The following is a 25,034-nucleotide window of genomic DNA, read 5'->3' on the forward strand; positions in this document are numbered from 1 at the left end:
GATGGCCCTCGCCCGCACGTCACAGCCAGCCGTCCAAACACCCCCAGCTCTGGGCCCCTCGATCACTCCAGCAAACCCTCCATATCGACCCCTTTTCCTGCCCCTCCCAGCTCTTAGCTTTGGATTTGCACCCAGCAAGCTGAACCTTTCGCTTCTGTCCAGTGTGTACGCGCTCTCACGCCCCGTCTCCCTGGGCGAAGCACATCCACACCAGGCTGGGTTCAAACAAAGCAGCATTTACTGAGCACCAAAAGCTGTCCTTAAGTCTTGCACGGGACCTCATTTTCCCCCGTAGCCGTTCTACAACGCAGGCAGTAGTATTCTGACTTCACGTTTGAGGAGAAGTAAGGAGGCGGCTGCCTGGGGCTGCACAGAGAGTGCCAGTGCAGGGACTGGAACCTAATCCACCCTGACCCCAGGGCCACAAGGCTGCACTGGCTCGCCTGACTCTGACGTCCCCTAAGAGCGGCCCGCACATCCCCCACCCCAGCCAGGGGAGCCTTCAGGAACCACACCTTCTTGGAGGCGAGATACTCCATGCCTCGGGCCACCTGATAGGCGCAGGATACCAGGTCCTTGGAGGACAGCTGCTCCTCGGGATGACGGCTGGGGTTGTAGCAGTATTCCAGCCCCGGCGGCCTCCGGGCCTGCAGGTACTCTCGGAGGTTGCCCTTGGAGGCGTACTCCACGATGACATACAGGGGGCCTTGGGGACACGAGGACCGAGAGGCCGTCAGGGCCGCCACGCAGGCACACGGGCCTAGTTTCACCCCAGGAACTCTGCCCCCAATGGCACTGGGGGAACTGCGAGCCTGTTCCCCAAGCCTAACCTCCCCTTTTAGGGAACCCCGCAAATTCATTCCAACTCCCCAAAGAAACCCAGCAAAATCATTCTCCCCTGCACAGTCCAGGAAGTTCCCAAGCAAAGCTGGGGGCAAGAGCCCTAACCTAGACCACAGTAACTCAGCTGTTCCTGTCCACACAGTGTGTGTGAATGCTGGTACCTGTATGAACCCCAATGGGCACCAGCCCAGACCCTGAGAAACACATTCCAACTACTGCTAAACCAAACTCTCCTCCCAACCCACTTCCCGAAGCGTGGCTGAGAGATGCCGGGTCGCTGACACCCCAGCTAGTTATCTGCTCCCCGACAGACAGGCAGCAGGAAGCCCGGGGTTCCCGCCTGAGCCCCTTCCCGACACGGGTGGGAAGCCTGCGGGCTCAGCGCCTACCGTCCTGCGTGCAGGCCCCCAGCAGGTTGATGATGTTCTTGTGTTTCCCGATCATCTTCATCATCTCCATTTCGGAGATCAGGTCTGACAGGTCTTTCTCGGTTGCATCCGCTTTATGGACAAGTCAGAGAAGGGAATTGAGACTAGTTTGCATCGGAAGGGAGGCCGACAGGAGAAAAACTCAGGGAGGGGATGAAGTGAGCACCCAGAGGTCCCTTTTCTCTGGGACTTGCTTCTCTCCTCCCTTTTTCACATCCAGATTTATCCTCCCATCCCTCTTACGAGAGCCGGTGTCGCCATAAGTGGTAATGAGTAGGGCAGAGGCTACGTCAGGAAAATCAGTTGGCAACGGGATCTAGAATAAACACCTGATGACGACCCAGGTGGATGCCAAGGAACAAAGTGAGAGCATAGTGATCTTGGGGTGCAGAATGCCCCCCACCCCCGGACATCCCTAAGCAGGCCATGTAGCGGGTGTGCAATGGCCCGCTTGGAAAGGGAAGGGATTGTTTCTGCAGGGACACGAGCATCACTTACACTTCAGCATCTTCACAGCCACTTTGGTCACCCGGTTGGGTTTGTCCTTGTCCAGCCCAATGGCCTCCGCCAACACCACCTGCCCAAAGCAGCCCTCTCCCAGGGGTTTGCCTAAAACCAGTCTTTCGGGGAAACAAAGGGTGGTGGTATAAGCCGGGGCGGTGAAGTTCAAACCTGACAGGACACCCCATTCCTCCCCGCCTCCACGTAGCCCCCCCAACCAAGAGCAGAAGGTAGAAATCATCGTCTCTGATGCACCTGGTGCACCGTCGCTCCCTGGAAGGTCGGAGCACACACCACTGCCAGCGTCAGAATAACGAGCGGGGGTTCCCCAGAAAGGGGAGAGGGTTACCTGTCCCGAGGCAGCTCCCAGCGAGGGTCTTCGGGAAGCTCGTATTCAGAGACCCCAGCCAGCATGGGGGTCCCGCTGGAGGAGAGACGCGAGGGCCGGACCAGCAGGACCCCAGAGTTCATGGATGCGCTGGAGTCGGCCGACACCTACGGGGAAGCGTGGGGTCACCCTTCCAGCGGGGACGGGGATTCCTCTCATCCCCAGTTAGGGCTTTTTGCCAACGGCAGAGGTATGTACCTGTCATCTGATGCTCCTTCCCCAGCACAGAGTGGCAGAAAGGCCACCGGGGGTTGGAAGACCTAGGTTCTAAAACTGACTTATTTTCCCCACTAGCCTTTCTGGGCTTTGATTTACTCACCTTTCACATGAGCGTTCCAGACTGACATTGTGTATCTTACCATTGCAGTAGCAACTCTATTCTTGTCCCCATTCTTTGTGAAAACCCTGCCCCGGATTAGGGATTCCTGACTCCCAGAGCTCCTTCCAGAATTAGCCCAGCTCTTAGCGAAGGTGGCCTCCTTTCACACACCTTCACCCTCCGTTCCATTTCTGGGATGAGGGGTGCACAGGAGAGGGAGGGCATCTTGGGACCCAACTCAGGTCCTCTCCCCCACTCTGTACCTTTGCACCTCTATTCTCCTCACTTTTTAATTTTTTTGGCCGCGCCTCGTGGCTTGTGGGATCTTAGCTGCCCGACCCGGGATCGAACCCGAGCCCTTGGCAGTGAAAGCGTGGAGTCCCAACCACTGGACCGCCAGGGGACTCCCCACCTTGGCACCTCTAATGGGCCCTGGGGCAGTTCAAACTCGCAGTACCAGCTGTGCACTCAGCCCAGCTAGAACCGTCTTCCAGTCCACATGCCGGGTGAGCAGGTCACCGTGGCTGGGGTAAGATGGGCTCATGGACCAGAACAGCTTGGAGCCTGACTTGGAGCCCTTGGGACAGGACATTCCCCTGCCCTGGCCCAGAAGCCAAAGCCCGAAGCAGTTGGCTGGGCACTGCGGCGAGGACAGGGCATTAGAGGGTCCCGGGGAAGGCCCCGAGGCACAGGGATGGCGCACAGCATACGGCAGAGTGTGCAAACCCCCCATCTACTTTCTGTTACCTGTCTGCGCAGAGGGATGCTCTTGGCCAGCTTGTGCACGGCCATCTGGCTGTGGAAGTCACTCTTCTTGGTGCCACTCTTCATCTTATAGATGATGACGGACCCCACCATGCAGGAGATGAGGAAGGCCCCCGTGCAATAGATGATGATCTCCAGGTACAGGGGCGAGGTCATCACCGCCGGTCTCTCTTCCAGGGCTGGGTCAGTGCGAACAGGGTGTTAGCGGGCTCGGGGCGGGGCCCGTCCACTAGGGTCCCAGCTCCGTAAGAAACTCAACACCCATCTCCTTTCCTCCGGGAATCTTCAGGGCAGAGAAGAACCAAGCCAGGTCCCAGCTAGGATTGGGGCTCTGGCACTGAGCACACATCAGACGTTCTGTGATCGCTGAGGCTTCCTGATCCTGACTCGTATCCCAAGAGGGATGGACTGTATCTTCCTACCCGAAGTCCATCCTCATGAACTCAGGAGCCCTCCTTGCTCAGCGGGACGGCTGGGCTGGAAGGGTACCTGGTGCCCTGCCAGAGACGGCTGAGAACTCACTTGTGCTAGATGCCTTGCAGAGTGTCCCCATGAGAACTCGGCCCTTCTCTGCAGCGCCTGAGCACTGTGTCCCCCTATCACGGGGGACAGCTGAACCGTCCATCGATCTTTCATCACTGACAGCCCACAAGTACCCTGAGGGCTCAGACGGCACCTCATCCATGTGTGTAGGCCACAGCGCCTGGCATCTGGTGGCGCTCACAGCATGGGGACAATGAAGGGGAGGGAAGGGAAGAAGAAAACCAGTGTGTATCCTGACTTCGTCTCTCAGCTTCACCTAACGTCACCTGTGTCAGGTCAGACGTGGAAATATCCACACCCCGTCAAACCACAGGCAAAACTAACTTCATTTCCAAATACGTCTGGACTGCTAAAGATGGAAAACGTAAACTTCCCTTAAGACTTCTGCTCACAGGTCTAACTCCTGAAGCTGAAGAAGGACGTGGAGGGGGGTTGTTTTATTCTCTTCTCCGTTTAGAATCTCGCCCTTCCCATCCCCACAGAAGCCCGTGCAGTTTAAGCCCCCTTTCCCTCCCACGCGGAGGCTGGGAGGGTTCCAACCAGCACCACTTCACAGAACACACATTCCCCATGAGGGGAGGGTCCCTCTCCCCCCACAGCTCTCCACCCACTCCTCCCCTTTTAAAGACCCCCGCCAGCCACAGGGGCCAGCACCCCGAGGACCTCCCCCGGGAGGCCCCAGGCATGACCCCAAAGGAGCCCAAAGGGAACCTCCCGAGGCCCGACGAGGGGACGGCGGTGCTGATAACAAGGAGAAGCGGTTCTGTTTTTCTCTTTCCCCAGCGTCGAGAAACACAGACAACCAACTGGGAGCACACACGGGACAAAGACAGCGACGAGGAGAAAAACAGAACGCTTCTCTCCCTCCAGCGGGGGTGTTATCAGAGGAGGAGAGAGGGAGAGAGGAGACAAGAGGACAGAGTCTGCAGGAACCAGAGCAGCACAGCGCACAGCCCACGTGCAGGCCCTGCAGAGGCACCAGCCCACCACCCCGAGCAGGCTGCAGGCTCCTGCCTTCCTGGACCAGTGCACACAGCTCCCCTCTGGAGAGAGGCAACGTCGGAGCCAAGGAGGATAAATGGGCACCATCAGGCCCCCTGTGCTGCCTGGGAAAGGACTCGCTCGATGCAGCTCCAGTCCACTGTCTGGGTCTGGGTGGAACCTCGCTCACTGTGAGGTGGCAGCATGGGAGTTAGGAGAGCACGATCCTTGCCAAGAGCAAGCCCCTCGTTCCAGGGTGCCTACGTTCAGTTACAGGGGGAGCGGGCCCTTCTGAGACTTTCGGGGGGTGCTGGCGGTCAAGGATCAGACAAGCTAAGGAAGGCCGCCGGACCCAAGGAGGGAAGGAGCCTGCCCTGGAGGAGAGCCCAGCTGCAGGTTAAATCCAGATCCCAGGCATGCATCGCACTGGCCCAGGGGAGAGCCAGAGGCAGGCACACAGGTGGGACACCTCTGCGTTCCCGCATCACGAGGAAAGCACCTGTGTGAACCGAGAGGCTTCGACCTGCAGAGCCGAACAGGTTGCTGGGGCCACCTGCTGGCCCTCGGAGCCCAGCTCTGTGTCTCCCCCAGCCCCGCGATGCATGCTCCCCCCGTGCCCATGGCGAGGGCAGGACATCGAGAGGAGAAGTACAGTGTATACCTTCCAGAACGGTCAACCATGCAGAGTGATGGGAGAGTCCGATAGAGTTACCCGCCAAGCATGTATACTCCCCCGCGTCCTCAAAGGAGACATTCCTTAAGTGCAGCACTTCCATCTCTTTGTCGGTGGTATTAACTCCGGCCGTCTAGAAGAGACAACGGAAGCAACATGGACAAGCCCGGGACCTGAGACCTCTCAGAGGCGCAGAGGGAGGGAGGGAGGGAGGAAGAGGAAAAGGAAAAAAAAACAAAAACAAAAACAAAAAAAACCAGAGGAAGAAATGCTCCCCAGCGTCTCCTTTGCAACAAGGAACAAACAAAAACCACCAGGCAGCGCGAGACCTGTTAGAAGAAGAGAGTGGGACCCTGAGGAGGAACTCGGCAGACCTGAGACGACACGAATGGCTGGTTACACCCATCACCAGACGCTGGCAGCCCCGGCCCGGCCCGGCATGCGGCGGCGAGCGCATGGAGAAATGGGGCCCGGAGCGTGGGGGGCTGTTTGGTTTCCAGAGGGCACACACAGGAGGGGTGGAGAGGGCGGCAGCCACACACGCACACACGCCCGCGGACGCTGGTCCACTCTTGTCTCCATCACTCAGACCCTCCGTCTGCATGACCAGCCGGGACGCACCCCACACACAGCCAAGGAACACACACAAGGCACAGAGGGGGCGACACCAACACAGAACCAAACCAAACCAGCCTCCCAAGGCCGGGTATTTTTCCATGGCTCCGGGCACTAGAAACACAGCAGGGTAACAGGGGGAGTGGGGCGCTGGCCTCCCCACCTGCCCCAGCAGCTCGGGGCCTCAATCGAACTCCCAGCACAGGGGCCCCTCCAGCTCCCCGTTACCTTTTGCCACAGGTCTGGTGACTGTGAGCCACGCAGACTGGTGAGCTTCACCAATATAATTGGAAACCTTACACACATACTCCCCGCTCTGGGCCTCTGTCACATTGAACAGGGTCAGCACCTCCGCATCCGAGCTATTTATCCCCGAATGCTGGAACAGACCAACGACACGCCATCAGTTGGGCCAACACTGAGATGTGGCTGTATTTTGCTCCCACACAGGCCCAGGAGCTAAGGCAAAGGGAGGCTGGAGTGAGACTCGCCATCTTCCCCTTGTCAGGACAACACAAGCGGACTTTGAAAGTCCAGAGCAGTTGACCGAAAAATAAACTAAAGAAAAAAATCACTGCCCCCAAGCAAACGTTCTGTTGGTGTTAAGCCCCCTCCTCCAGGACGAGGGCAGGGACTGTGAATGGAGAGGGCGGCCAAGGCCAAGGCCAAGGCCACGGCCCCGCTTCCTACATGGCAGTTTCAGCACCCGAGGTGAAGAGCAGGGTGGCCGGTAAATCTCTGGGATGGCCAAGCCCGGGAGGATGAGGTCTAATGCTGGGACCAGGAGGGAAACCACTTTCCCAGCTTCTGGTGACTTCCTGTTGCAAGATCCACTGGAGAATTAGGCAATTAGCTTCCCTGGATTAATGGAGCATTCAGGGACAATCAAAGTCTGGGGGTGGGAGGAAAAAGGAAGAAAGTGCCAATTACTCCTGAAACCGCTGAGGACTGACCTGTGGCCTTTGCTCTTCCAACCCTACCTAAGCCGTGCCTGTCATTCAGCCCACGTGCCAGAAAGAACGTGACTTGGGAACCAGGGCAGAGACTGGGTGATGCTGCCTAGAAAGGCTGTGGTCATGGGCAATGGAAAAGCAGGAATGCCAACGCCTTCCTGGAGTAGCTGACCCCAAAGCTCGGGCACAGTCACTGTTGATGCTCTTTAGAAACCAGCAATGCCCACCCCCAGCCCTCTGTGCCCCTCACGCCTCCACCCGTGACCTGCCACTGGTCCTGCGGAATGTGGCTGGGTCCCCATTTAAGATGGAGCCTGTATCCAAAGAGAAGGGATGGGGCCGCATCGTGGGCCCTGAGCCTGACCCCAGCAACCTGGGCCCCGGGAGATACAGGCCTCTTTCTCAGAGCCCAGCCCACGGAGACTGGGGCCAGGGATTACCTTCAAGATCTGGACATAAGGCAGGTTGTCCGGACCAATCTTACTCCCATTCACCTCGATGTGCTTTAGCCACTGGATATGGGGCTGCGGGTCGCTGTACACCTTACACATGAACTCCACATTGCTGCCCAGGGCCACTGTCTTGTTGGCTGGCAACCCTGCCTGCAGGATGGGCCGGTGAGGGGACCGCTCTGTGGAGGGAGGGAGGGGAGAGGCTCGTCAGGCTCTGCCACGGCTGCTCCTGGCTGAGATGCTGACAGAGGGCACCCCAAAGGCCACCAAAGAGAAGCACTCCCGGACCTCGGCCCAGCCTACCCGTCCTTAGCTAAAATCACAGTCACTTAGACGCTTGCTGTTCAAAGTGTGGTCCAAGGGCAGCAGCGGCAGCATCACCGGCTTGTGAGAAACATCGAACCTCAGACCCAACCCCAGACCTCCTGGACCGGAAGCTTCTTTTTACAAGACCATAGCCTCAAAGCCGAAGCAGAATGCTGGCTGGGAAACTCTTTACCTTAAGGTTGCTAGAGAATGAGACTCAGAACCTCTAGAAGGAAGAGGCTGCAGTCACAGCACCCAGAGGCGTGACATTCTTCCTAGTGTCTCATGCACTGCCTGGAGTCTGCATTCACCTGGGGCCTGTCCTCTCTGAGCCTCTCAGTCTGCTCTTCCGTACAGTGGGAACAACAGCACCTCTTTTTTTTTTTTTTTTTTGCGGTATGCGGGCCTCTCACTGTTGTGGCCTGTATGCAGAGCACAGGCTCCGGACGCACAGGCTCAGTGGCCATGGCTCACGGGCCCAGCCACTCCGCGGCATGTGGGATCTTCCCGGACCGGGGCACGAACCCGTGTCCCCTGCATTGGCAGGCGGACTCTCAACTGCTGCGCCACCAGGGAAGCCCAACAGTGCCTCTCTTGCAGGGATGCCAGGAGAATTGCCCGTGGTGTAGTTACTGCACCCAGCAGACCGCTGGCATCCAGGCAGTGACAGCTACTATTAAGCTAAGTTTACCACCACTACTCCAGTCACCTCCTGCAGGAGGGACTACCAACAGCACCTGTCACTTTACAATGAATCTGTGGTCTGGCTCATCCTCCCACCTCTACTTACAGGTAAGGAGAGAGGCAGGTGACAGAACTAATAAATGCCACACCATCCGGACTCCAACCCTAAGTAAACCTGGCTCCAGGCTGTTTTCTCAGCATCCCTGCTCTTTCCTCTAAGCTCCTGCTCCTGTCCCTTCTTACCCACGACATCAAGCTGGTAGGTGTGGTTGATGCTGCCATACTCGTTCTCCACGACGCAGGTGTAGTTGCCCTTATCAGAAGGCACCACGGAGTCCATTATGATGCTCCAGGTGGCATAACGGACCTGAGCGGAAACACGCCAAAGGGTTCTACTGCGGGTCTGGAGGAAGAGGCGGTGCTGGTGCCCCGAGGCGCTTACCCTCCAATCAGAGCACGGAGGACGCAGCCCAGCTGCACAGTGACCCCAGCCCATTTATACTCTGCAAGAAGGCATCAGGCAGACAGGTGTGAGGACCCAGAAAGTCTCCCCACAAAGGCCAAGGCCATCGTGATCTGTACAAATGTGCCTTTTGCACCCTCCCAAATATACTGGGAACTTCCCCAACCCTGCACCCCTGTCCACCCTGTTCTTGTGCCAGGAACAGCTCCCCGCTACGAGTCCAGCCCTGCCCGCCCTTGACGTCTCGTTTCGAAGTCCATCTCCTCCAGCCCCATCTCCGGCCAAACCTGTTCTCTCCGTCCCTCTGTACCTTGCAGGTGCAGTGCCCATGGATATCTGCCATCTTATTAGACAGAATTCTGTATGGGCAGGATACTGCCTCATGAGACTCAGAGCACAGAGCCTTGCCTACAGCAAGTGTTGGGTGAATTAATTTAAACAGTTTCCATATTTTTTCTGATCTCCTTTGCTTTTCTTATACAAGAATAATGAGAAAAGAGCAGCTAAGTGAAATGGAAGAGAAACAGGAACGATAAGAATGATCAGAGACTTTAAAGCAGGGATTAGATGAAGATGTTCTTCCTGGAATTGTAAACGGGCAAAGGACACGAATAAACAATTCCCACAACAGGAAATGGAAATCGCTTATGAACACATGAAAATTCTAAGTTCGTTACTAAGCAAAAGAGCCCACAGAGAACAATGCGATACTCTCATCTATCAAATTTGTTGGCAAAGGTAGAGTGAGCTTGTCATTCTCATACTCTGCTATGGGAGGGAAAATTCATCTTCTCTTTGAGAAAGTAACTGTTACCACAATAAAATAAAAAATAAAATCGCACCCCAACTGATTACATCATCCTCCATTAGAGCAAATATCACAGTAAAATTTTATGTCTTCCCATTGTACTTTGAACTCTGTTGCCTAGTACATTTTCTGGAAAGACATGTGTTCAAGAAATGTTCATGTAATAAATGAATACATGAATGAATGGATAAAATTACCTAATTATCAGGAAAAACAAGTAATTGGGTAGCATGCATCAAGGGCTTAAAAACTGCTTACACTTTGATCTAGTAACTTCCCTCAATCTGTCCTAAAGAAGAATATTTTAAAATGCTGACATAGACTTAAGCACAAAGATATTCACCGCAACATTATTTACAGCAGTGAAAAACTGGAAAGTAACTAGCATTGCAAAATAGTTCATTAAATTATGGAACATTTTAATACCGGGATATTATAAAGCCATGAAAAATTATCTTTCAAACACATGACAAAAGATTCATGTTATAAGGTTAACAACTGACAAGAAATTATACAGACATGATTGTCCAAGTAAAAACCGTAGGTATACACAGAAAAAAAGACTGAAGAGTTTTAAGTTTATATACACTTTTTTGTATTTGAAAGATTTTTAATTTTATAGATAGAAAGCGTTATTTAACACAATTAAAGCATATAAAGAGGGATTTTCTAAGCAGCGGCTCCTGTTCCCCTGATTCTAACTTTCATATCAACACAGGTACCTTGTAGCCTCCGATCCTGTGGTCAGGCTTGAATTCTTTGCCATTTTTCAGCCAGCGCAGCGTGGGGTTCGGGGTCCCACTGGAAGGGCATTTGAACTTCACTGTCTTGGCAGCTGGCACCGCGTGCAGTTTCTTTTCCATCTTTTCTGGCGACGTCCAGTAGGGAGCCACGGCTGCCCGGGGAGAGCCGAGATAGAGAGAGAGAGAGAGAGAGAGAGAGATAGAAAGAGAGAGACACGGGCAGGGCCTGGTCAGGCTCAGGAGCGAGGGCCTCCGCCTTCCCGCCCACCACCTGTGGATGACGCCTGCACTGCTCCGGACCCCCGAGGGATCCCAGGGCCAAGCACTGTGACCCCACATGCCCCCTCCTCCCCTTCTCCAGACAATCACCCGAGCGCCCCTCTTCCCGTTCAAACCCAACACCCAGGCCCAAAGGGCAGTAAGGTAGGAAACAGTGTCTCACGCATACGGTTTGGTTTGGTGTTATCTGTCTCTTTCTCCTCTGAAGAGGAGTCATCATCGTCATCATCGTCCTCCGAGGAGGGGAGAGCATCTACGGGAAGGAGAAAGGGGTACTGACGTCCCTCCAAGGGAACAGGGGCTGGCGAGATTCCCATCCAATCAACAACCACCCAAGGAACACAAAGGCCAGTCCAGTTATAGATGACCGCAGCTACCCCTCCCCATACTGTCCCCCGGCCCCACTCCTCCCTTAGTGCCTGTCCCTCGGAGGGAGAGACACGGTTTATTTAAGAACTGCACGCTCTGTGCGTGTTGCCCTCCTCCACCGACCCCGACGCCCTGCCCTCCTCTGCCCAGAAGAAGCCTTCACACTGGGCAGCTCCACGGCGGGCAGGTGGGCTCTCTTCAATTTAACTCCACCCTGCATTCAGAGGCTCACTCAACTCAGCATCGCCTGGATGCGCAGGGTCTCAGAACTAGCAGCCAGGGAACCTGTGTCCTCCTTTGGAAACCCAGATCTAGGCACTGCGGCCAGAAGCCATTTCCGAAGCCACGGGCTGAACGACGTAGAGTTGGATTTTTCCTAGCACGCATCTGCTGAGGTCTGGGAGCTGCCCTTCTTAACCAGAGCAGACAGGGAGCCCACAACACAGTCCGCAGCTGCCAACACCTGTCCCCAACAAGTATCCACCCCTTTTAGCATGTGGTCACCAATCAGGGTTCATGCCAGATCTTTTTCCAGTCCTTTCTAGTGCTTTTGGGGGTCTGGAGGGAAAAAAAGGAGGCAAGTCCCTCAGTTAGGGGCAGGTTCTAGATGACACCCGGGGGAGGAGATGCCAGGCCCGCACCCGGGGACGCACAAACGGCATAAAGACAATTCCAGCTCCACCTTATTTAATCCTAAGGTTTTGTACAAGTCGCATCCTACAAGTGGCAGATCCCGAAAGTCACAGAGCCCTAGGGTTCCCTGGCTGCCCTAACAGCTCTGGAAGCCGTGGATACGGCGGCGCACCTGGGTCATCCCCCATCACCCGGGGACCTCACCACGTATTCGGGGGTGCTAATTACTAAGCCCAGTACCAAGTCCAAATGGCCAGGGAGTGAGAGGGTGGAAGTTGCCTCGGCCCTCGTAGCGCCCGGAGGACTGGGCAAGCTGTGGTGGAGAAATCACAGTGTCTCACTGCCCCCGATGTGTCCGCAATCACCTCCGAGGTAGGTCCCGGAAGCCCCTGCTCTCTGGCCTGAGGCCGGCACCACGCGTCACCCCTGAGAGCTAAGCCACGCGGCGGGCAGGGAGCGATGTTAGTGGGCAGCAGCTTCTGCAGCAGAGTAGGGGCAGATCACAGCCGGGCAGAGGGCCTGCCTCCCCCCGGAAACCAGCAGACAGGGTTGGAGGGCAGGGGGTCTGAGGGAGGGGGAGGGCGGGCTTTGCTACCAACCTGAGACGTTGACGGAGAAGTAGGTGGTATCGCTGCCCGAGGGGCTGCTGGTCACGCAGGCGTAGAGGCCGGAGTCGGCGGGCACGGAATCCCGCACCTCCACCTCCTCCCCCGTGATGCGGGTGCGGTTGCTTTCCACCAGCTGCACCCCGTCCCGCAGCCAGTTGATGCTCTGAACATCGTCCCGCAGCCGACAGCGGAGCTGCAGCAGGTCACCGGGGTGGACCAGGAGGGACTCCACTTCCACGGGGGCTCCCCAGGGCTGGGCTGCTGCCGCCACAGGGGCCGGGAAGAGGAAGCGGGGTGGGGGGGAGGGGGGAAAGACAAAGGGCATTATGCCAGCCGCACTGAGTTGCAGCATCCCAGGGGCTACGGAGCTGGGGAGGGGGGAATGGGAAGATGGGTCAGTCGGGAGACGGCTGGCTACCTGGGCACCCCCATCGCTTCCTCTCCACCCCACTCCTCCAGAGGGCAAAGGAAGAAAGAGGCAAAGTTAGGAAGCAGCTGCAGCAGCATTAAGCGGTTCAGGGTTCATTTCTCTCCATCCTAGGGGGGCAGCCGGCCCTTCCCAGGACCCCTGTGCGTCCAGAGTGTCCCCTCCCCACACACTCAGCTCTTTGCCAAGAGTGGCCGCTTCCCGGAGGAACACCCCGTTTGCTTCTGGCTGGGGCAGCCTTACCCCTTTCCCTCGGAACCGTTGAACAAGCCCCCCTGCCACAAACCCAGCAGCCCCCATCCACGTGGGGGGCAGTTTGTCATGGGAGGTGTCTGGGTTCAAGTGATTTAGCACTGGGGGGTCTGAGCCCCGCAATGGGTCTGATGCACAGGGTGCATATGTGGGAGAGACAGCTCAAGGGAAGGTCAGCTCAGGGGAGCCTCTAGCTAACAGGTGTTGGGCCAGAGGATTCGGACCTTTTGACTATATTAGGAACGGAGGCCGGCAGCTGCCACAAAACCCACACTTGCTCTGGCAGCAAAAGCCATTGCACACAAAGCTCCTTTCTCCTCGTCCCACTGCAGGGCTCCCCCTCTCCAGCCCCCCACCTTCCTCTCCCCTGCCCCCCTCCGACACACGGGCACACACATCTACTTCCCCTCACCTCTCCTTCCCCAGAGTCTGGGGATCCGCACACCCACCCCTCTCCACCAGCAGCACTGCACTCACGCTAACAAGAAGGCCTGAGGCCGGACACAGAAAGAGGCCACCATCCCAGGCGGACCCTTCTGCACTAACAAGGGGGAAACGCACCTCCTAGTTCCTCTTGGGACATGCAAGCCTGCTCTCGGCATCTTCTGTCCACTGTCCATCGCCCACCAGAAGAACACACCTGCTGCAGTTCCCGTCTACCACCTGACTAGTTTCTGCTGCCTTTTGGAACCTTCCTTCTTTCTCACCATGGGTTCATCACCAGAGGCTCGCCGGGGGCCCCCTGCCCTGCAGGCCCTGATGAGCGAGGCTCTGAAAGGCACCTGGCCCTACTGCCCTGCCGGGACTTGCATCTCTGCCTGGCTCGTCCACACACCCTCCGGTTCTCAGCCTGGCTGGAAACTGCCTCAAACCCTTCCTCTCTTTTTTGTTTGTTTGTTTGTTTTGGCCACGCTGCCACGTGGGATCTTAGTTCCCCGACCAGGGACTGAACCCGTACCCCCTGCATTGGAAGCTCAGAGTCTTAACCACTGGACCACCAAGGAAGTCCCTCAAAGCCCTTTCTGACTCCACTCTGGGTCAGGTGCTCTCCCTTCTCACTTGTCACACTGAAGGAAAGTCCCCTTTCCCGACTGGGTTGTGCGTGTGGGGACGTGTCACATTTACCTTCAAATCCCAGCACCCAGTAGGGCCCTGGCACGTGACAGCTGGCAATACGTGCACGCGGAATGACGTAACAATGATGCACTGTCTCTTCATCACCTTCCCTTCCAAACTCCCTCTTCTCCTTCACCACCTCATTTTAAAAAAACTCCTGAAGTCCCAAACAGGTTTCTTCTAGAAACCTCACCAATGAAGAAATGAGTGTCCTGGGAGCCAAGAACTAACAGTAGTTTTGCTCAGAGGGGCCTCGGATAAGGCTCAGAGGCCAAGGCTGCAGGCCCCGGCGCCCTTCGACCCAAGGGCTCTGTCTTAAATATTGGGCAAATATGGAGTCATCAGAAAGGGAGTGCTGCTTTCAAAGGGTTTGAGAACCACGAGGCCCGCACTCATTTATTTCTGTGAGTCACGTCAAGAGGAACGCCACCAAAGGTGAGCAGACCACACAGCTCATTAAATATAAGCTTTTGTGGGTCTTGGAAAAAAAGTTATTCTTTCCATTTTTAATGGTTTGTGGTTTTGCCAAAAGAAGGCAGAAGAAAAGCCGTTCAGACTTGACCCTTCAGGAGAACAGAAGACGCTCCTGTGGATCAAATCTTATTTCCCTGCAATGACCTCACTGATTAAATATTTTGCAGCTCGTGATCTGTACCAGCCGTTGGTCAAACAGTAAACTCCGGTAAACGCAAATTCTCAGCCTCTGGCATCACAGCCTATTTTGACAGGTCCCAGAAACAAAAAGGTAGCAAGGGGCACACGGGCGTTTCCCCAGGAGAAAGCAGCAAAGGGAGACTGGTCCTGCTGAGACCAAGCTCTAGCTGATTCCAGCTTGGATCCTAAACTTCCCGCTCATTCCAACCAGGACGTGCGAACAAAACTCTCGTACGTGGTCCGTTAAAGCCTCAAGAGCCAGCTTTCTTGTCCCTGCTGCTGGAGGTAAAGCTCCCCCTGATGTTCCAGGCCCTGGTGAGCTGGTCCCATTCATTCTCCTGATCAGTATCCTGTGCTGTGTAGAGGATGTACTCTAACCCCGTGCTTGGCATTCAACACTCGTCACAGTCTGTTCCCACCTCCACATGCGACCTCGTCCGCACTTTCTGCTCCAAGTCTGAATGTTTCCTGCACGAACTGCCTTACTTCTGCCCCACAATGAAACTTACTTCTGCTCAAGACTGTCGGGCATCTCTCTAGAGCCCTCCTACCCACCTACTCAAAGTGTACCATCCGAGACACCCAGGAAGCCTTCTGCTGGCACGAGTGTCTCTACCCTCATTTTCTGTACAACAGTAACCGTCTGAACCACAACGATGCACACTCAGTTCCGTACCGTGTTGCACTGTTGCTTTTTCAAACAACTTTATTGAGATAATAATTCACTACCATAAATTACTTATTCACATAAATTCACCCATTTAGAGTGTATCATTCAATGCTTTTCAGTATATTCACCAAATTATGCAGCAATCACCACCATCTGACTTTAGAACATTTGCATCACCCCCAAAAGAAACCCTGTACCCATTAGGAGTCACTCCCTGTCCTCTCCCCCTCCCCCAGTCTAGGCAACCACTGATCTGCTTTGTCTGTATAGATGTGCCTACGCTCGATAGTTCATATCAATGGATCTGCACAATATACAGTCTTTTGTGTCCTCCTCCTTTCTTTGAGCATGTTTTCATGGTTCTTCCATGTTGTATCATGTCTCAGTACTTCATTCCTTTTAACAGCCAAATAATATTCCATTGAGTGGATATACCACATTTTATGAATCCATTCATTGGTTGATGGAAATTTGGGCGCACTGTTTCCTAACTGTCAAAAGTGTCCATGTCTCGCCTAAGAAACAGCCAGCAACTCAGGGCAGAATTGCCTATCATAGTTTTCCCACAGTGCCTAACCACGTCAGAAACTCAGAAAATACTCAGTAGGCCTTGAACTGAAGCTCGCGTCCGGCACAGACTAATTTTTGGAAGAACCAAAAACCAGCTGACGGCTCTTGGGTGATTTTTTTTCATGGCTAATAGTGCTCTCGGATGTGTGTCAAAGTCTCCACTGACAAAGCAGGTAAACACTGCTTTCGTTTAGGAGGTGATGGAACGGTAATGGACCGCTTGCTGCTTTACGGGGCCCTGCCCCTCTATGTCACCCCCTGGAGTAGCAGCCCCGACCTTGGAGAGTCCTCTGTAAGGCGGCTGATGCAGGACATCACTGCTCACCGGCCGCCTGCGACAATCACGTCACTACTCTCCATTCTCTTTTGGTCTTTCCAGGGTCCCCCATTTACGCCCTCATTGGAAAGGCCCTTGTATCTGTGGCTCCATCTCTACTGAGCTGGCCTTTCTCTGGCCGAGACCCATGGACCAGGGCTCTACGTGTTGTTAGCAGTCAAGAAAGGAGCCAACTGACAGCTTTACTGGGCTGGCCATGAACGATGAAGAAGAGAAAGCAGTTTATTGCTCAGCAACTTGAAAAGACATTCCAACTCTTAGAGCACGTGATGAACTGGAATGGGGACGCTGAGGGAGACGGCAAACCCACACACGTGCTTTATGTGTCCCGCGCTTCCTGAGGGATGGGGAACAGAGGCTGGAGGACATTTGGTATCTGGATTCCGTGGTGACCAGGCTCTGGGTACAATATGCTTGGAGTGCACTGTGGGAAAACGGTGCATCATGCTTCCACGCCCGCATCAGAGTCACCACCATCACCACCGGGAGCTAGATGGTTAGGCTTAGGGTTAGGGCTGAACTTGCACACCCTTAGAGGATTAAGGCCGTCAACAACTTGGCCATCTCTCCAGAAGACAAGGAGAGGACAAAGCCTCCTGCATAGCTGCCTGAATCTGGGGTTCAGGAGCACTGTGGTCCTGGGCAGCTCCTGGGACGGTGCAGCTGGCAGGTGGACTGTGGAAGGCTGTGCAGGCTGGACCTGGTACCCCCTTTAGTGGGAGGGAAAGGGATTCAACCCCGTCCTGCTTCTCTGATGGAGCCCCTCCATCCCCCAGGGGGAATTAGGAGCAGACAGGGGACCCAGACTTTTTAGTAATCCTCAAGGAAGCAGCTAGAGGTGAGGGGCAGTGCTCTCAAGTCTAGGAACGTGATTAACGTTCACGGGGCCCTACTGTGTCCCTCTCCCTTCCTACTTTCCTCCAAAATACCAGGGCTTTGTAATTCCCAACGAGCCAACAGGATGTAGCATTTGGCTTATGGCAGAAATCTGCCACTGTCATCTAGCAGGCAGTTCTGCCCTGGGTTCATCAGATCAGATCCAAGTTCTTGATTCTGAACTCTGAGTCTTCTCCAGCCATGGGCACCATGTAGGGTAGGGAATGGCCTTAAGGAGGCTCAAATCCATACAAACGTTGTCATTAGAAGATGAAACCCCAGTTTCCAAAAAATCCAAGAAGACAGAGGCTTTCTCCAGAATGGCTATCACTAGGTGTCTCTGTGAGCCCCTGTTACCGGGCAAAGAGATGTAAAGGATTAAACTAAGCAGCGGAAGGGCTGGTTAACCTTGTGCTAGCCAGGGTGATAAGATTTATGCGATACTTGATCATACAACACGAGGCAACGGGACAGGTGAGAGAGCCCAGGACAGGTGATCCAGCACAGGCTCTGAGGTTTCAGAACTCAAGTACTGGTGGTCAGTGCAGACGGCGATGTTCACAGCACAGGGGAACATGACGGTAGGGAAAGGGAGCGAAACTTTGGGGGGAGCAGAAAAGGATGAGGTGCTTATGAGCAGTGCTGTGCCTCGGAATGAAGGGGATGGGAGATGAGGCCAGACGCATGGCCTGCTTGGAACAAAAGAAAACATAGTAGAAAACAGCCCCCAAGGTGATTTCAACTTATAAGGTGGGGGATAGAACAGAACCATTCAAGAAGTCCCAGGGAACACGTTTCTCTGCAGAGACTGTGAATGCAGGCCTTTCATGCCACAAGGACGAAAATACCTGAAAATGTATTACTGAAATACCATTTCACCAGCCCTGGTCCCATAAGAACCAGTTCGGTCTGGAAGTCATCCATCCCCGAGCCTCACAACTTTGCACGAACCCAGGAAGGAATAACAACATACTTGCATAGCGCTTTGCGACTGACCACGCGCCTCCCCATATATTATCTTGGGATCCTTAAACAACTCTGAAAACAGTAACACCAATGCGGGCAGTATGCTTACTATATACATCCCACATCCTGTGAACACTTTTAACACACACTATCACTGAATCCTCACAGCAACCCTATGAGGTTGATAACCACTCTTTTTTTTTTTTTTGCGGCACACGGGCCTCTCACTGTTGTGGTCTCTCCCGTTGCGGAGCACAGGCTCCGGACGCACAGTCTCAGTGGCCATGGCTCACGGGCCCAGCCGCTCCGCAGCATGTGGGATCCTCCCGGACTGGGGCACGAACCCGTGTCCCCTGCATCTGCAGGCGGACTCTCAACCACTGTGCCACCAGGGGAGCCCAATAACCACTCTTATCTCTACCCTGTGGGTATAGAAGCTGACAGCTGCTCCACAACCCTGTGGAGTGGGTACTATCATCCTCATTTTAGGGAGGGGACCCTGAGGCACCTGGAGGTTCAGGATGTGTCCAAGGCGGCCCACCTAGTCAGTTAAGTGGCTGAGCAGGGATTCGCACCCAGGTGGCCTGGCTCTCCACAATCCCCACACATCTGGAGCCCAGGTCTACCGCTTTGAAAGGCAGCCCTTATTTTCACTGTCTTTGCAATCCTTGACTTCCAGAAGACAACGGAAACGCTTTCTGGTCGGCCCCAGGGTCTCGTCTGACGGCGCCCGTGTCTCCTACCTTCTCACAGGGGATTCTGCAGTTGGTTACTTTGGCCTCATCCTTCCCTTTTCATCCGCCCCACAACTACTGCTTTATAACTCTGTTTTCTTCCTTACAAATGTACTTTCCCAGCCCTGCTGAGCTACTCGAAGTTGAGGAGCTGTGACTGTGCGCACGTGGCGGAGGAGGAGATTGTGGAGTGGGTGCGGCGGCACTGGGACACTGGCAGACCAGGGCCAACAGTCATGCCCTGTTTCAGTATGGCGCCTGATACTTCACAAGGCGCGTTTATCCACGTTCATGTTCACCTGCATTTATTCCATTTAGACACAGGACAGTGGAGGCAGAGAGACTTCTCCCAAAGTCACAAAACAGGGCTCAGCGCTGGCTCTAGGTGCTGGGTCTGCTGGGTCCTGGGCCCTTCACCCAGCACACGTGGCATTGGGAGGTACCTACAGCTCTGCCTTGGCCACAAGTATGCGGCACGACCCCTCCCTCCTGCCTGGGTCCCTGGCTCAATCCCTGACACCTCCTCTGGTCCCAACCCCTCCCTCTCGAGCGCAGCTTACAGCTGAACTGATGCCCTCCGATGACCCCTGCCTGATCCACTGAGATGATCCAGAACATTAGGCAAAGAGGCTGGCCACCCCTTCCCTTGGGCCAGCTCTCCTGATTACACATCCCGAGTGTTGCACTCCTGGCCCTCTGCATCCCATCCCCTCAGGCCCCCCGAGAGCGCAGTTTGTGTCCTCCTCCAGGACCTGGGGGTCTCTCAGCTACCCCCTCCCACCCAGCTCTCCTGGTTCCACCTCTGCAGCCAGTACCCTCACTGCCCTTTATTTTGCTTTCTCCTAAAACACCTTGTTTTCCTATCTCTCCACCACTTCCCCAGACGTGAAAACTCATTCTCCGGAGACTTCCGCGGCTCTGTTCCTCCTCTCATTTGTAATGTGACATAGGAAATAAGCTTGTGGTTACCACGGGGTGAGGGGAAGGCGGAGGGATAAATTGGGAGATTGGGATTGACATACACACATTTCTATATATAAAACAGCTAACTAATAAGGACCTACGTTATAGCACAGGGAACTCTATTCTACAGAATACTCTGTAATGGCCTATATGGGGAAAAGAATCTGAAGAAGAATGGATATATGTATAACGGATTCACTCTGCTGTATACCTGAAACTAACACAACACTGTAAATCAACTATACTCCAATAAAAATTTTAAAAAAACTCATGGCTTTATCATGCACTCATTCAAGCTGCTCGGCTGAGGGCTGGTCCGTAAGTGCATGTCTCATCTACCCTCTGAGGTCAGGTGTGGTGTCGTGTCTATACCGCACTCCGAAGGGGACGGGTGTAGGGCTTGAATAACCAGCCCTCCACAGATCCATGCGTGTTGTCTCGGGCAGGGGCTCTCCATGGCTGTCATCCCTATGAAATCCTTTTGCTTTTGCGTCTCTGGGTTGAGAAAGTTAGGAGAGAAGGGCCATCCTCTCCGGTAACGTGGGGAACTGGTGGTCCAGGAATGTTTACAGTCTCGGCACAAACTCCCCAGAGATAAATGAGGGGGCAATTGTGGGTGGGGGAGGAACTCGGGGTGGCTTTGAAAGCAACTTAAAAGAAACACAGAACAGCCCAGTGGGGCTCCGGGAGCCCTCGGCCGAGGTTTTTATGACGTTACTTTGGCTTTGAAATGGAACTGAAAACTTACTTTAGTCTAGCAAGGCCAGGTCAGAGGGGGTTCTCACCGAAATCCCAGGGAACAACGGTCATCCTGCAACGGTGGGAGGGTCCATGGAGGAAGCCCTCCAGATGTGAGATTCCCTGGACGCGAGGCATCCCCAACAGGCAGGGAGAGCTGCAGAAATGGGGCGCACAGCCATGGGTGGGAGGGGAGCCGGGGACACCAGATCAATTAGCGGGGCCTGACACCCAGATCCAGCTGTGTTCACCGGGCCCCTGACCCAGGGAGATTTGGAGTGTAGGGTTTGTTGTTTTTTTTAATAGAAAAAGGGACAGAAGTAAGAAGGAGCATTTTGCATGCAAATGGGCCACTGCCAGAAGAGCCCATTAAAATGTAAAGACTCCACGTTCAGCCTGACAAAACGGTGCAAACTGCTGTGTTTGCCACAGAGGCTGCAATACAGCTCCCGACAAAGGGGCCCGGCAACAATGGGAGCTGAATGGCCTCAGTCAGCAGGTCCCCTCTCGCGTTGCCATGGGGACCCCACCAGGGCTTACTAAAGGTATTTCCTGAGGAGAAAGGCAGTGCACACATGCCCAGGCAGCCCAGCTAATCCTGACAGGAAGCCATCGCCATTCAGCAGCCCAGGGGCTTGGGGCTGGGAGGTGTGTTTTGTTTTTATTAAAAAAAGATTTGGGGGCTTTTGTGTTGTCCCATCTCGTCACTGTAATTTAGCGCAGAGCCGCCTGTGCTGGCCAAAGCCACAGCCAGGGCCCTGCACCCACCCCAAGACCCCCCAAAACCAGCTCCGCAGGAAGTGGTTGGGCAGGGGAGGCCCAGCATTCTGTGCAAACCTTCCCAGAGATGTGGCGACGGGTAACCCAGCATCAAAGTGGAGTCTGGGGTTCAAGCCCCAGTGCTGGGTTCCAGCTGATGCCTCCTTGGTACCTGTACTTTCTTCCCTCCTAGAGATTGGGTAACACCCACCCCTCCCCAATACCTCCCACCACGAGGAGGAGAACACTTTCAGGCCGGGGACAGGGCTGTAATTACGTGATTAACAAAGGAATGCGCCCAGGAGTTGTTTTTAAAAGAAATCTCCCCTCTTCCTCTCTCCCCAATGTTTACAGACGCACTCTGGGCAGAGCTGGAAAGAAAAATGCGTCCTCCACCCATTTCCCAAAAGGATTCCTGGTACCCTGGGCTGCTCTACATTACCTGGAAGAGAGAGCTGCTCTGGGAAGGGGCAAGTTCACCTAAGACGTGCAGGAAGAAGCGTAAAGAGCAAAGGTAGGTGCCTTGCAGCCACCGGGAAGGGAGGGCCTCAGCTCCCGGTTCCTAGAAGTTTGTGTCACCGGCTCACATTTGGCACCAGAGGAATCAGCCTTGGCAGATTCAGGGAAGAAAGCCAACAACACAGCTGGCGGTGGAGACAGAAATTCCTGCGTGACAACTGCCCCCCTCGGACACAGTTTAGGGTAAATTAACATTTCCTGAGCAAACTTGTATGTGGAAGGAGCTGGCCTCGGTGAAGAGGATAAAATGAAGGGGGCTCTACCCACCCAGGTCTGTGTGTTTGCAGAGCCCATGCTCCTGCCTCTAGACCTTCCGCGCAAAATGTTTTGAACTGGGTATCTCGATAGAATCAGAGTGGTTGTTTGGGCAGCATTAAGGCTGTGCCTTACAACTGCCCTGGGCGCCCGGGAAGCTTCTAGAGCCATGTTCAGGGGGGTTCCTATTTTGGAAAGAGAAGCTGGAGAGCCTTGTTCATTGATGGAAAACTTCCCCCAAAGAACCGCAAGCCCAGTAAGGACACTTGTGTGGGCTGTAAGCACAGGGGTCTGGACCCTCAGCTGGGGGACTTCTCCTGCCTTTATTACAATCACATCCTAAGCTCAAAGCAAAAGTACCACCGGCCACCGACTGTGACAACACAGAAGTAAGAACACCTTCCCCTGAGCTGTCAGGGAAAAGCTGGACGACTAGCTGAAGTGGGGTGTGCGTGTGTGTGCGTGTGCGTGTGCGTGTGTGTGTGTGTAGGGGTCCCGCTGCTCGAAGGGGAACTCAGACCCTCCCACCACTGGCCCAGAGCCCAGGCCTCCCAGCCATGTGTCTGCAGCTGTGACCTGTCAGGCACTTCCTGGTCTGGGTTCTGTAATGGAAAGATCATTAAGAGTGGGGGAAGGAGGACAGCCAAGAGGTAGCCCTGCAGCTCCCAATCCGCCGGGCGCTGACCTTAGAGTCCGGTCAGGTTCCTTGAAGAAAAGAATGTATGGCTCTCCCCCCACCCCGCCCCCTCCCAGGGCCTTGGGACGGCCTCCCCTCCCCCATGCTCCTCGGAGCTGGTTTGGGGAAGGAAGCACCAGTAGCTGCGTAGGAAAACGCTGCCGCTCCCTAAACTTGCTGATGAATTAGTCGAGGCCACAGCTGTTTCAGAATTTGCCTTTTGCCCCCTCCCCAAACCTCAGTGGATGCTTGAGAGCACACGCACCAGGGCTATCAGCTCCCCTCCGGCTCTGTGCCACCTTCCCTCCCTGGCTGGTCCCGTGGCTGCAGTGGTGGGTCTGGGTCACCATGCCCAGTGCAAGGACGCTCACCACCCACTGCAGTGGAGAAAGGAAGGGACTCTTCATAAAGTGACCTATTTTTTTCAATGTTAAAGAAACATCCCTTATTTTTACATTACGAGAATAAAGGTGATAGACATCCTTTTATTTATTTTTTTGGCCACGCCATGCAGCTGGCGGGATCTCAGTTCCCCAACCAGGGATCGAACCCGGGCTCTCGGCAGTGAAAGCGCAGAGTCCTAACCACTGGACCGCCAGGGAAGTCCCAATAGACACCCTTTCAAAAGGAAATGGTGTAAAAGGTGGTTGCCAGGGGCTGGAGGAGAGAAGACTGGGGAGTTACGTGTTTAACAGGTAGAGCTTCAGTCAGGAAGGTGACAAGTTCTGGAGATGGACAGCGGTGACGGTTGCACAACAACACGAATGTCCTTAATGCCAAGGACCTGTACACTTAAAAAGGGTTGAGTTTTATAGTATGTATATTTTACCACAATTAAAACAAGTACCGGTAGTGGACAGTGTTGGTTTTTTAAAGATGTTCTTACGTGGCAAAATAAATTGTCAACCCAAAATATCGGCGGGGGGGAATTTGACTGGCCCATGGAACCTGGGGCCAATGGTCTGTTCCACAGACTGGCAGGAAAGTGATGGCCCAGAGGACCCGCTGACCTACCACGTATTCATTCTTCTCCTTCTCCTCCTTCACACACACTGTGAAAGTAGAGCATTTAGTACTGTTTTCAGAAACTAAAAGAGCGTGGTTTGGGGATATTTCTCCCTGAGATGGAATGGCACTCAGGCAGAGAGCAGGTAGGAGAACCAGGACCAAAGGCTGCTTGGAAGGCCAATGTCTACACTGGGGAGTCCTGTGATCGGACAAGCTGGTTGATCTTAAACAATGAGCCTCCTGTGGGAGATTCCCTACTCTGGGCAATGTCCACATTCCGGATGTCCTAAGGGATGAGAGCCTCATTTGAAATCCTTGTGAAAACCACACAGTACCAAACTCTGCTTGAGCCCCAGGTGGTTGTAACTGGCTGGGAGCAGCAGAAGGAGTATCTGACTGGAAGTCACTGGGATGACTGGCCCTGCCACTCCTGTGTGACCCGCGCCACATCATCTCCCCTCTCGGCCTCCGTGTCCTCAACTGTGAGATGGGAAGGCTGACTGGACAAGCTCTGGGCAACTCCAACAGCTCTAACCAACATTCTAAGTTTCAGCTGGGCCTTGGGAGTTGAGTACCATTCACTACATCCCCTCCAGCCTCCACCAGCACAGGTGGCCCTCCGCCATGAGGGAGGGCAGGAGACTGCAAGTTAATTTTCTGTAAGAAGAGGGGAGGGGACTCCCCTGGCGGTCCACTGCAGGGGGTGCGGGATCGATCCCTGGTCAGGGAACTAAGATCCCACATGCCGTGTGGTAAGGCCGGGGCGGGGGGGGGAAAGACGACACATGGGACTTCCCTGGTGGCGCAGTGGTTGGGAGTCCGCCTGCCAGTGCAGGGGACACGGGTTCGGGCCCTGGTCCAGGAGGATGCCACGTGCCGCGGAGCAACTAAGCCCATGCACCACAACTACTGAGCCTGAGCTCTAGAGCCCGCGAGCCACAGCTGCTGGGCCCATGTGCCACAACTACTGAAGCCCGCGCGCCTACAGCCCATGCTCCCCAACAGAGAGAGGCCACCGCAATGAGAGGCCCGTGCACTGCAACGAAGAGTGGGCCCCGCTTGCTGCAACTGGAGAAAAGCCCACGTGCAGCAACGAAGACCCAACACAGCCAAAAATAAATAAATTAAATAAATATATAAAAATAAATAAACAAACAAAT

The 25,034-nt window shown here is 54.6% G+C and overlaps 1 protein-coding gene across 12 annotated transcripts in view; it reads right to left on the reverse strand.

The window, feature by feature from the left end:
* Positions 1–25,034, reverse strand: part of FGFR1 (fibroblast growth factor receptor 1) — a 48,129-nt gene that overhangs the window by 2,328 nt on the left and 20,767 nt on the right. Inside the window, exons 3-13 of one of the 12 annotated variants that reach the window (XM_060291697.2) lie at positions 12,346–12,612; positions 10,914–10,997; positions 10,445–10,617; positions 8,695–8,818; positions 7,450–7,640; positions 5,430–5,574; positions 3,220–3,423; positions 2,122–2,266; positions 1,770–1,891; positions 1,233–1,343; positions 516–706 (exon numbers count right to left, since the gene is read on the reverse strand). In XM_060291697.2, the coding sequence (XP_060147680.1) occupies positions 516–706; positions 1,233–1,343; positions 1,770–1,891; positions 2,122–2,266; positions 3,220–3,423; positions 5,430–5,574; positions 7,450–7,640; positions 8,695–8,818; positions 10,445–10,617; positions 10,914–10,997; positions 12,346–12,612 (1,757 nt within the window). Of the gene's footprint in view, positions 1–515; positions 707–1,232; positions 1,344–1,769; positions 1,892–2,121; positions 2,268–3,219; positions 3,424–5,429; positions 5,575–7,449; positions 7,641–8,694; positions 8,819–10,444; positions 10,618–10,907; positions 10,998–11,350; positions 11,917–12,345; positions 12,616–25,034 lie in introns of those variants that run through there. The other 11 variants (XM_060291696.2, XM_030833544.2, XM_030833536.2 and 8 more) reach the window with 11 other exon arrangements.

The sequence above is a fragment of the Globicephala melas genome, chromosome 21 (assembly GCF_963455315.2).
Source record: "Globicephala melas chromosome 21, mGloMel1.2, whole genome shotgun sequence".
Taxonomy (NCBI): domain Eukaryota; kingdom Metazoa; phylum Chordata; class Mammalia; order Artiodactyla; family Delphinidae; genus Globicephala; species Globicephala melas.